The 12,826-nt window shown below is 30.4% G+C and overlaps 1 protein-coding gene across 4 annotated transcripts in view; it reads right to left on the bottom strand.

Annotated features, from left to right (window-relative positions):
* The window catches only part of Dscam4 (Down syndrome cell adhesion molecule 4), a 211,886-nt gene that overhangs the window by 14,967 nt on the left and 184,093 nt on the right, over window positions 1-12,826 (bottom strand). For all 4 annotated transcript variants that reach the window (XM_026637185.2, XM_026637198.2, XM_026637201.2 and 1 more), the window contains exons 11-16: window positions 7,439-7,583; window positions 7,103-7,365; window positions 3,463-3,624; window positions 1,618-1,917; window positions 1,423-1,542; window positions 946-1,119 (exon numbers count right to left, since the gene is read on the bottom strand). In XM_026637185.2, coding sequence (XP_026492970.2) covers window positions 946-1,119; window positions 1,423-1,542; window positions 1,618-1,917; window positions 3,463-3,624; window positions 7,103-7,365; window positions 7,439-7,583 — 1,164 coding nt within the window. The remainder of the gene's footprint in view (window positions 1-945; window positions 1,120-1,422; window positions 1,543-1,617; window positions 1,918-3,462; window positions 3,625-7,102; window positions 7,366-7,438; window positions 7,584-12,826) is intronic.

The following is a 12,826-nucleotide window of genomic DNA, read 5'->3' as shown; positions in this document are numbered from 1 at the left end:
TTCTAATTCTTCAATAATTTTTCATAACATTTTATTATTTTCAGATCAGCAATAAGGAAGAAAGAATTTTCATTCTACCAGCGCGTGACCAAAGTAAAAGAATCCGTCTATCAGAACATTCCAGACGTTTGGTATTTATCTAAAAAAGATTCCGCATTCCTTGCTGGAATATAGATCCAGCGATTAGTACATTTTTTTCTATTAAATTTTCAGTAACATTAACGAATTTTACCATTACGATTACTTGAGCAATATTAATCTTTCGTTAAATTGACGTAAATTTTATATTATTAAATTCTTTTGTGGGTATTTTATCAGTAGCGTAGAATTAAACACAATATGCCGCAAATTGGGTAATAATTATTATCAGTATAATTCCATCAGATCTTACCGTTGTAATTTATGAACGTTGAAGTTAAATCACTTATTAAATTAATAAATTTGAATAAACATTTTTAGCCAATCAAACAGGATCGTTGCTCGAATCAAGTTTATCTGGTAAGATATCAATTTTCCGGCCCACATTTTAAATGATTGTGACAATTTTATTATCTAGGGTTCAGCACATAATTATGAATTTGTGAAAGATGATGTTTTTCATTGTTTGGGTCGGTCAGTCTGATTAAGTGGAGGGCTTTAAATGTGTGTGTCTGCCCCGGCAGTCAGTTAAATAGGCGTAGGTCTTTGGAGTGCGCTATCCTAGGTTGCGCCCCCGGAAGCTCCAGCATTGCCAGCCCCTTGTTACGATGCAACTGTCAGACCACATAGAATTGAAGAACCGCTTTATGCGTGTGGATGAAAGTATGAAACTATGTAGGCTCTCATAGTACCTACTTGGAAATATATATAAAAAAAATTAAAAGTGTATGAGTTATCAATAAATAATACAAGAGTTTTGATTTTATTATCAGGACTGTTGCGCTGCGAGAATAAGTTATAACTCACCGTTAACTTTGAAAAAGATAAGCTTGCTCAATCCTGCACCGATGTCGTTTCTTGCTTCACATAAGTAGTGGCCTTCGCTATCCTTAGCGACTCGCTCAAACACGAGCGAACCATTCTCAAGAACACGAGAACTGCCTTCGAACATGAAATCCTTGTATTCGCCCGGAGTATTACCTGTAGCAGAATTTTCGAAGGTTATTTTAAAAAACGAATTATATCAAATATTGGATTTAAGCTTGTGAATATCCCATAGTTACTGCTACAGTTCTCCTTTTCTCTTTGACTTAGAGATTATTCCAACATTTTGTATTACCTTAGCGTGAAATTATTCATACCTAAATTAAAAAAAAAAAACATGAAACTCAGCGTTTCAAACATAGGTCATCATAATCCAAATATTCTGTCAACTTGTTTACTTATCACATAATTGTTTACTTTAAAAAAATTAATTAATTTTCGACGTAACTCGCAACTTACCAACAGCTTTTTTCCAAGTGATATTCGGTTTCGGATAACCATCAGCTTGGCATTGCAGAGTGACATCCTGACCCGCAGCTACTGCTACATCAGTCGGTTCCAGTCGCCAGCGGGGCGGAACTATATCATAAAATATTTTATGTGTGACTCGGATTTTCTTTATAAAGATATACCAAACCTACAATGCGATCTCACCATTTACTGTCAGTGGTACTGTGAAACGTTCCGATCCTGCAACGTTCGAAGCTATGCACGTATAATTTCCGCTGTGGAGTGACGTTATGTGTTCAATCACAAGTGATGCGCTGTATTCGTCCATTCTCCTCGTTATTATACCGCTAGGAGCGTACGGCGATGACGTCACAGGCTGGCCATTTTTCTCCCAACGGAATGCAATTGGCAAATCGCCTTCCAATATCTGACAGGAAATAGCCGCTCTCATTCCCTCCCTCAATAAATTCGTCAGCGGCTGAATCGGCAATATCTTTGGTCGCACTGGTAAACAAACGATAATTACAAAACTCAACAGTTCGATTCTTAATTCTATTTAATCCGTTGAAAATTTTCTGGTCACGTAACAACATTCAGGCTCTGTTGTTTTTTACGATTAATTAGTGTGAAATTTTGGCTACAGTTTAGGAATCTTAAACATCGTTATGTCTTACTGTCTCTTTGACGTTTTTTTATTGCCCTTTTGACCGATAAAGTTTGAAGCTCCGTAGATACCAGCAGAATGGTAAACGTGATAACTTTAATGAATTACGGATGAGTAATTTCGGCCCCTTGAATTCGTGATTTTATGGAGCTTTAAATCTTGTTTGAGGAAAAGAGACAATTTATGTCAAAATTCAGCATGAATGTTAGAATCGAGTTGAGACATAAAACATTTCTATTAGATTTTTGATATATGTATGTTCATGATAAAGTTTTATTTGGCAACGTTCCTACAAAAATAAAGCCTAGAAAATATGTAACTATTGTAGTAAAATTATAGAATGTTCTCATAGATATCATTCATCAATAGACTATAGAATTATTTCATTTAAAATTTGGAACATTAAAGTTAAAGTTTGGAAAAAATATGCTAAGGAATTACTGAAATTATTTTCGTTTATTTATAATTTTATTTTATTATTGGCGATATTTTAGTTTGCCCAATTTTTTGCGTTTGGATAATAATTGTTTTCTCATTAACCAGACAGTGAAAACAAAGTCTGTCTCTGCGAGCGACGTCCTTTAGGAATAATTAATGATAATTACCATATCTACATTTTCCACTAATCTCTCTTCTTCCTTTGATGGTAACGAGTCTGCTAATTGATTGATTGTTTTCATATAATTTATAAAAATAATGGGATGAGAAGTATGTTAATAGATAATTATGACAATAGACAATAATTACTATATAATTTTGCTGCAGCTTACTAATGATACGAGACTGATGGTACAATATCAATGAACTCCATTTGCCTCAGGTTTGGTACGACATTTTAATATATGATGGTATATATTTTTGGTTATGTAAAAGCGTAGAGAATTTCGATGAGCTTAAATTTTTTGATATTTTTTTATTTAAATGTACTAAAAAGTCTTGTTTTGATATTTGTATGAGCATTTGCTTGATGCATAAGCTAAATTAGTAATTAAGAAGAGCTTTGGAGGTGATCACCATTTTCCTGATTAATATACTTTTTTTTAAACGTTTTTTTTTATATAAATGACATATTCATACAGAAGTATAATTTATAGTTTGCACAGATATTAATTACTTAAGAAAATTTTATTGATGTGCTTTATTATAAATAAATGAAGACCAATAATAAATTATGCTTGTCGACATAGTCAGCAATAATACAAGCTATAATATTTGCCTTTAAATGAAATTACATAAATTATTGTAAATATTTAACGGAAGAGTAATATGTAATTTTGTGCAATGTACATCAGATTAATTCTTCCCATTATAATAAGCAATAATAAAAGCCTCCAACAATTTTCAATACTAGCTTTCTAATATATAGATATACATATATAGAATACCTAGTATTTGTACTTCCACATCCCTCCGTGCTACGTGGCGTTGCCTGTTGGCTGCTTGGCAAGTGTATGTTCCTGCATCTTCTCCCCTTTGTGTCTGTTCTACTATAAGGGTTCCGTTGGGAAATACTTTCTGCCGGCGGTTTAAGGGAAGATTTTGTCCATCTAAAATTTATAAAACTCTGAAAAATCTACAGGTATGCCATATATGGCAACATTTTAAACAATTACAGTAAACTGGAATAATTTGTTTTCGTAATATTGAAAAATGAATACTATTTCAATTACGATAAAAAAAAACTTAGAATAAGAAAAGTTTTTGTTTTAATTGCATTTTGTAATACTTTACTCAAAGTGAAAAATTTGGAGTTGAATTTATAAAAAAAATTTGCTACTGTTTGAGTTTTAAAAGTTGTTCCGAAATATGACGCGCTGTCTGGCCAGCTCCGTAAATAATAAGTTGTATTTAACTTTTTATATTAAACGGAAAAGGTCGTTCAAAATAAATATTCAGCTTAAAAACTTTTTCAGGTCGTTTTTTATGCCCGCTAAAAAATATTCCGGAACTAGAGAATTGGCATTCTTATGTATGTTTGAGAGAACAATTGTCTTTTTCGGTGTTTTTAGCATTGTATCATATTATTACACGTCTCGTAATACGAAGTAAATTTTATCGCAATCTGTATTTTAATAACCGTAACTAGTTGTAAGAACTTTTCTAGTATCGTCATAATAAGGGAATAATAAAGTCATTTAAAGACCTCAGCTTAATGAGAGTTCTCTATGAAAAGATAGAATCGTTGTTGACAAGGGTCGCTGAGGAAAAGGAAAATTACGAGGGAGTGACCGACGAGTCTTAATTTGATCTTCCTCGGTAATTCTGTTAAACGAGCTCAGGATTTTACGCTCTGATATTTTCTTTATATTCTTTTGATGTAGAGGTAAAGTGTTGTAAGAAAAGAGCGGGTAAATTCGACGTTTGTAGCTTAACTGGGTTATGATGGTGTTTTGAGGAAGATTAGTGGGTTATTGTAACCTTGTAAATGTTGTTTATTTTATGGAACGTGTAATTGAAGAATTATTATTTATCGCAATTTAAATCTTTTAAACATATATATGAACTTTAATTATTGAATGTTTAACTATCTACATATGTTAGTGTCATGTTCTCTCAAATCATTTAATGTTTATTTACAATTGAGTAAGTTCTAGTACTTCCAGTCAGTCTAGATTGATATTTTTTTACGTTTAGCTTTAAAATATTAGCGTCAATGTAGGGCATTGTTAGGTCACAATAAGATTGTCATATATTTTTCTAGAAAGTGTCAACAGTTTCAGAATGCTGACGTCATAGAGGCTTTCAAACAGCTCTTTGTATATTTTCGCATTCGCTTACTCGCCCTAGTTTCCTTAACGACCTGTTGCTAAGAGAAAGTTACCCGGTGTCTCCCTTGAGTTTAATTCGATACTCTTTCGGCAAAGTGTCCTCTCAAATTCTTAGTAAAATCGCCAACAAACTTGATTTTCCTTACTGATCTAACATTTGTTGAATTTATGTTATATGAAGTGGATTTACTTTTATATGTTTTCTATAGAATAATTACTGGGAATGAGTCAATTACATGTACAAGGGAAATAACAATTAAGGTTACGGTTGGCAGCGGAATGGCTATGTAAGGCATGACTAATGTCTTACAATAACAATTTCAATGAACAGAGGTGCCCATTTACAATCGAGTGTCCCTTCTTACTATCTTTCTTTAATTTGTATGATATTTAGAATTTCAACGCGGAGTTTATATTAAAAGTCATTCCTACCTCTACATACAACTACATTTAAATAATTATTACCGAATATGTATGGAGTAAATTATTTGATATAATAAATTACTGATAAACGTAAATAAATGATTTGACATTCTTAAATAATAAATTACACAAATCAAGTTAGTTAACTTTTTCGGAGCTTGAACCCCAAAACTTTGATTACAATCACGTGTACAATCTGTTCAAAATCATTGCGACTACTCAAATACCGTATTTTTTTCAAAACTCTGCTCATTTGTCATGATATCCATGTGCGCCCGAACATCCGAAAGCGTAGACTTTAATACTATGCTCAATAATCAGACATATTATATATTCATATATTATTGTAACAACAGATAAACTACAAGCTCAATTTTTTTCCAAAAGCAAATAATAAAGTACTTCATCTTCAATATTTTATATAAGTAGGAAGTAGGAATATAATCTACGTGAAATTATATCGCAAATATATTTGGTATTATTTAGTGGTTGTGATATATTATATGAGATGGAATCGCACTTTATACCATACATGATACAAGATAGGCCGCTGTCCCATTGATTGAAATATATCTTAATAAAAGCGACAGAGGTCTACATTTAGTCCCTTTAGGCATTTGATTTGTATCTTAGCTGTCCAAAAGACAAATAGTTATTTGTGACGTCACTATTTGTATGATTTATCTTCTTATATATAAAATATAATGTTTTATTTTTTAGTTTTAGAATTATTAAGTCCTTAACTATAAACAAATAATAATTAAAAATAGTTATTAAGTTTATTATTTAGTTTTTTAATTATTTTAAATTATCATAAATATTTTTTTATTCGTAGTACTAACAACAATGTAGTAGACATTGACAAAAGTTCTATTAAATATTTTATAATCTATGCGTTCGTTATCTTTGATCCGATTGAGTTAGAACTTTGTAAATCTATGCTCGGATCATTGTTGTCGTTTCTAAGAATATCAATGTAAATGACACGTTAGTTGTATTTAATAATTGCTAACGAAAGAAAAAAAAAACTTTGCAACGCTAGTACTTAATATTAGCTAGTACTTAATATTTATTTAGTTCTAAGATTTTATCATTGAATTCAAAATTAAATTTCCGTTATTTGTCTTTAAAATAAATTATTTTCCTGGAACTTAATTAACGTTCAATTTAAATTGAATAAAAGAAAGTAAGACAATTAGCATATTTTTAATGACTATATTTGATTTAAACAGTCCCCCAATGAGAAAGTTTTTTAAAAAAACGTTTCACATTCTGAAGCTTTTCATATTCAAGCTCCTTGTTCTGAAGAGTTTTCTTATGAAAATCCCTCCATACTACGCTTTTCTATTTGTTTGAGACCTCTTTTTTCCAGCAGAAAACTCTTTACAATATAAATTTCTATTAAAATGTATATTTTAGTAATTACTACTTGAAAATATATGTTATTAATTTGTTGTTTATTTACTTACATGACGACAACTTTCTGTGATTAATTTTATAATTATTTTAATTTCAAATAGATCAAATTTATCATTAAATCAATTTCAAAAGTGTTTTATGATTAATATGTTTAAAATTGTGTCGAATTCGTAATTAAATTATATTATTTAGTTCTTATTTACATTAATATTTTTTTTCGTGCTCTTCTACCGCAGAGGGTTTGACGAAAAATTAGATACATTATTGCGAATAATGCTAAATAATTGATGTTAAGAAATAATGTCACATACCTAATATTTTCAAATAGTTTTTAAGATAAAAAAAATAGGATTATGTAAAAATACTATTTATATAAAATATATGTTCATTATACTAGTCGAATGATTATACAAACCTCTTTCCCAAGAAACCGACTCAATTGGATAACCGGCAACTGGGCATTTTATGTTTAAGTCACTGCCTGCAACAGCCGTTACTTTAGGCATCTCTCGTATGTATGGCAGACCGTAAACGTTAACCCTGGCTGCGTGCACCGCTTTACCAGCGGAGTTACTGGCAACACATGCATATTCGCCGCCATCTTGTTCTGTCATTCTGCTGACGTTAAGATGGCTGACAACATCGTCTTGAAGAGTCACATGCTGCCCCACTACAAATCTGTATAAAATAATAATTCATAAGTCAAAATTGTTGTATTTTTATTATTTTTCTTAAATATTTATTTACTTACCTTGAGTTAGTAGGTATAGGAAATCCATCTAATAACCAAGTGAATTGTGGTGGTGGATGGCCCATTGCGACACACTTGAGAGACACGCTCGGTCCTGGCTGCAGTGTTTGTTCTGAGAACCAGTACACCAGCTCCGGTTTTGATTCTGAGGACAAAAGCTATAAATTAGCAATAATTTAAAGGATAGTTAAAGTAAATCAGAACATTCTTATTTATTATATTTTTCTCGCATTGTCAATTGTAAATATTAAGAGCTTATTTATCATAGATGACTGTACAGAACTACTTTTTACTACTAAAAGATAAATAGTTCAATGACGACGGACAGAGTTCATGTAATTAATGAAAAAATAAAAAATGAATGAATGAATAAATGAAACACTTGGCAAAGGCTCACTTAACAAATATAATAGATAGTTAATTAATAATATTAATAATATTTTTTTGCTTTATTAATTTTTAAATTAATCATATCACGCACATTAACAAATCTTGTAAGCACGTGTGTATTATTATATTTAATATAAGACTAATGAATGTCGATGGTTAATTTAACTTATAGAGGCGCACCTTTAGTGAGTGAATAGTTCTATAAGGTTTTGCGGTTACGTATAGTGTAGGTTTTATCAATATATCACTCTTGAATGAATAATTATTTTGAACTTCGCCTATTAAAAATTAAAAGCTAATGTAAAAAAAGAAACATATCGATAAAGCATATTAATCAGTATGAGATTATATTAGAGATAAAAAATCGTGAACTCAGTATTTATTGATCTCTAGGCAGGATATATAAAAAATTTAATGTTCTTTACTGACATACGCTGTAATTAAAATGGTAGAAAAGAGTAACCACTGTATTTCTTGCCGGTCCTTCTCCGTAAAATCAATTTTCCAAAATGATGGTGTCGTTACATTTATTTCAACACTGTATTACAACACTATTCAAAAGTGCTATTATGAGCCTAATTGAATAAAGAATATTTTGATTTGATTTTATTTGAATACTTGACTACTGTTTATGGTCACTGTTACACATTATAAAATTATCTTAAATTTTGATGATGAAATATTAGAAACAATATAAAGACACGTTTAAAAAGAAAATAATCATAAATTAAATCATTTTTATATCGTAGCCATAAATAAAATAACCAAAAACAATATTAAGAGAGAACATCAACATTCAAAGTGTTTAATATGAAAAAATCAAGTTGAAATATAACATAATAACTCCAAGTATTATTATTTCAACGCTGGAAAAATAGCTCGTGTGAAGTGATAAGAGTAATACGGCTCTTAATTTCTAGAGCATGAGTTGGGAGCACGAAATGTATGCCTAGTGAGTATCCAGTTTAATTTGCGCATCGACTAAGCGGTATAAGTAGTTGAGGTATTATGGAAATAAGCGGGCGGTCGCAAATCCGACCCCTTAACGTTCTGGCACGAATCCTTATAGAGTGACAACGGCATCGTACAACATATATTTTGCTTAAAAATGAACACGTTGATTTTCTTTACGTTTCGAGATAAAAGATTGTTGGTTTTTTATAAGGATGACTTTGTTTCTGTAAATGTGAGTGTTCGTCTTTCGTAATATGAATGAATGTAAAATTAAAATGTTATAAAGTATAAATAGCCAATCGTTCAGAGTGTATGAATACAAAATATTTGGTGGTATTAATTGTTTTATTTTAATCATATAAAATATTATTACGAAATAAACATCTGTATACATAGCAAATAAAAAAGTGTTTTTAATTTTTTAAAGAATTGTTAAGCAATCAATAACATTATGTCATGTATTAAAGTAATTACTTGAACCAGTTAGGTCAAATCTATCGTACAAATGAAGTAAGTTGTCTTCGTAATACCTGACTGAGAAAACTACTAAACTAATATACATAAAACTTATACCGAATAGCGCGTTTCAAATAAAGTATTATAATATAATATTTTTATATAAGAAGTTGCGCTACGCAATTAGGTTCCTTTTAAATTAAGACTATTGACGTCACAAGTGTGAATATATGTTCTTGTGAGAGATAAAAAGAGATTAAATTTATATTTTTTCGATGTTTTAAAGCAAACTAACTAGGTGCTTAAAAAGGTATAATTCGTAATAAAAATTTAACACTCGATAACCAATATTAAAGTAGACTATTTTAATATTCAAAATAATTAATATAAATAATGATCTTCAATTACTCTTTTTAAAACAATATTTTGGTAACATTATTGCTGAAAGTGAAAAAAAAACATTTGAATATTAAGTAATAAGGCGTAAAGCGTATTCCAATACACAAAGAGAAAAATCCTTGGAAAAGGATCTTTACCATAAATGTTTGTCTATTATAATTTTTAATGGGGTATTTAATTCTTTGAAGTCTTTCAGAGCCTTCTACATAGATTATAACAAAGACATTTCATGAAATACTACGAAACCGATTCATTGTATATACAAGCTTTGTATTGTAAATAAAAATAATGTCGTGATTATATTTTTACTTAAAACTGTCCCGGTTTTGCACGGGTAACAAAAGCATCTATATAAATCTATATTAAGGGAAAACATACGAAGGAAAAATATTGTATTTTTAGGGACGGGGCCTTCACTAGCCTTTGCGGAGCACCTTCACATCACAACGGGCAAAATTCACCACCAATATTATGAGTTAGCATGTTATGTCCTTTATTCCCGTAGTTCTGGTTCACAAGCCCTTCAAACAGGAAAACAATAATACTAAGTATTGCTGTTTGACGGAATATTTTGTTGCACTTATCAGATCCACTATTGATACTTAACCAGACGGTCGGACACAACGCCCACCAAGTCAATAAATAGTTTAGGCGTTCCTAATATTATAGAATACAAATATATTTATTGTTTTTTTTTATTTTTTATTTAGGTCACATAACTAATTAAAGTTAATAAATGCATGTATGATTATGCCAAAATAAAATAAGACTATAATATTACATAATACTTACACGGACAGCGTAAGTAGATAGAACTAGCTAGGTTATGTTAAAAAAACATGTAATACTATTAAAATTAACATAAAGATTGGTTTAGTAACTACTGAGTTTCTTGCCGGTTATTCTAGGTAGAATCTGCATTCTGAACCGGTGGTAGCTTTACTTAATATAGTTTGTTAAACGATTCAAAAGTGCTTGTAAGAGCCTACTTGAATTAAGTATATTTTGATTTTGATATTGAAAAGACAAAAAAATACTTTATATTAGTATTTAGAGTTTTGGTATGAAAATGTCTAGAGATAGATTATCGGCAACTGTGTCAATAAATGATATAATATATTTATTTTGACACCAAAAACATTCCTTTTTGCTTCCTAAGAAGATATATCTTACAAGCCCGGCCTGTCACTCCTGTCAAATTTTGTATTTTCCATCTAATCCTTTTGATGAATGAATCCTTCCGTTCGTGTCCTTATGCGGTATTCGGGAAGATGAAAGCGTTTTCAATTACTTTGAATGGATTAAGTTGTTTTAAAAACCAATTTGTTAAATTGAAAATACAATATTTTACTGGTGATTTAAATAATAAGTTGTAATTATATACCAAATAAAAAAAGGGTAATGTTCGTTAATTTTAATAAATGTATGAATATCAATTGACGAATGGTATATAATTCAGTTTATTAACATTTTGTGTATGTATTGTTCCAGTGGATTGTTCCTTAAAATATTATTAATGGTACAATCTGGCTTTCTTTAAATTCTGACGACCTCCGTGGTCGAGTAGTGTGTACACCGGTTTTCATGGGTACGCCACTCCGAGGTCCCGAGTTCGATTCCCAGCCGAGTCGATGTAGAAAAAGTTCATTAGTTTTCTAGGTTGTCTTGGGTCTGGGTGTTTGTGATACCGTCGTTACTTCTGATTTTCCATAACACAAGTGCTTTTGCTACTTACATTCGGATCAGAGTAATGTATGTGATGTTGTCCAATATTTATTTATACGTATTTATTATTTATTTATGAATATAAATTAGTTAATGGTATATAATTCAGTTTATTACCATTTTACACGTATGTATGGTTCCAATGCATTGTCTCTTAAAATACTATTAATGGTACAATCCCCTGACTTTCTTTCAATTATAGTAAATTTATTTTGAAGAAATAATCTTTGCCAATTTGTTATAGCAACTAGAAATGTAACAAAAGGTAAGGCAATACAACTGAGAGCGATTCATTATTATGGAGAAAGCCCTAAATACTTAAAATATACAATAAACTGGATTGGCTACGAGGACTAAATGTTAGTTGAGAGGTTCTTTAGAAAAAAATTAAGAGACCTTTTCAAGTGCTCTCAAGAGCTATTTAATTAAATTGAAATAAGAATAGTACAATTACTATAGAAGCAAAATTGAGTATACGTATATTATTTTAATTTAAGTAATTGATTTGTTAATATGTATGATAATAGTATTATATCACGAAAGTTATATCTGAGAGCTATTTAAAATATTAGAAGTGCTTACCAACGCAGTGAATTTACATTTGTAAATAAAAAAAAAAAACACAATTATTTATTTATATAATAAACAGAATACGAGACACGGTTACTTTACTCTCACGAAATACTCGTAAATTAAGTATAATATTATGTATATTATATTCCCGTCCATGCGGTGGTCGCAAATGAGCCATGTTAACACAAGGTTCACCAATTGCATAATTTATAGAGTCGACCCGTCTCACACAGTCGAGACGGCACACATTATAAATCGTATTTTGCCCGTTTTTAACCGCAAATATATTTGTAAATAAAGTATATTTTTGGTAAATACTTCTTATAAAGATTTATATATAATATATCTATTTAATTTATATAAAAAAATATACAGATTTAAAATAATATTCGAAGTAATATATAATTTTAATTCGACCTTTTTATTGATAATATAGTTTACATGTTCCGATAGCAAGCGTGTGTGCATTGCGACGACTCTTGAGCCCTTAAGAGCAGCGACACCAAATAGCGGGGCGAATTACTAATGAGACAAAGTGACGTAAATTTTATTTTATTATATGGTAATATGTGCCTTATACATAAGGGATAAGATCTTAATTGGGATGACACGATTTAGAATGTAGAGCGTTGGTGGATACGCTCACAGCAGTGCCCCGTAACTGAAGCTCTTTGTTTGAGCTGAAGAGCTGACTGTAATAGCTCGCAGCGGATCCACGCTTAAAAATGGACTTTTAAATATTTTATGACGAAGGAAACGAGAGCGGATAAAAAAAGTTGAACATTACCTAGTTCGATAGTCATTATGATATACTGTTCTTGGTAGCACGGAACTCGTGGCTTATGGATTATGTCATTATTCTTATGAACAACAAATTTCGAGGAAGAAGAA

The sequence above is a fragment of the Vanessa tameamea genome, chromosome 18 (assembly GCF_037043105.1).
Source record: "Vanessa tameamea isolate UH-Manoa-2023 chromosome 18, ilVanTame1 primary haplotype, whole genome shotgun sequence".
Taxonomy (NCBI): domain Eukaryota; kingdom Metazoa; phylum Arthropoda; class Insecta; order Lepidoptera; family Nymphalidae; genus Vanessa; species Vanessa tameamea.
This window is presented reverse-complemented; position numbering and strand designations above follow the sequence as displayed.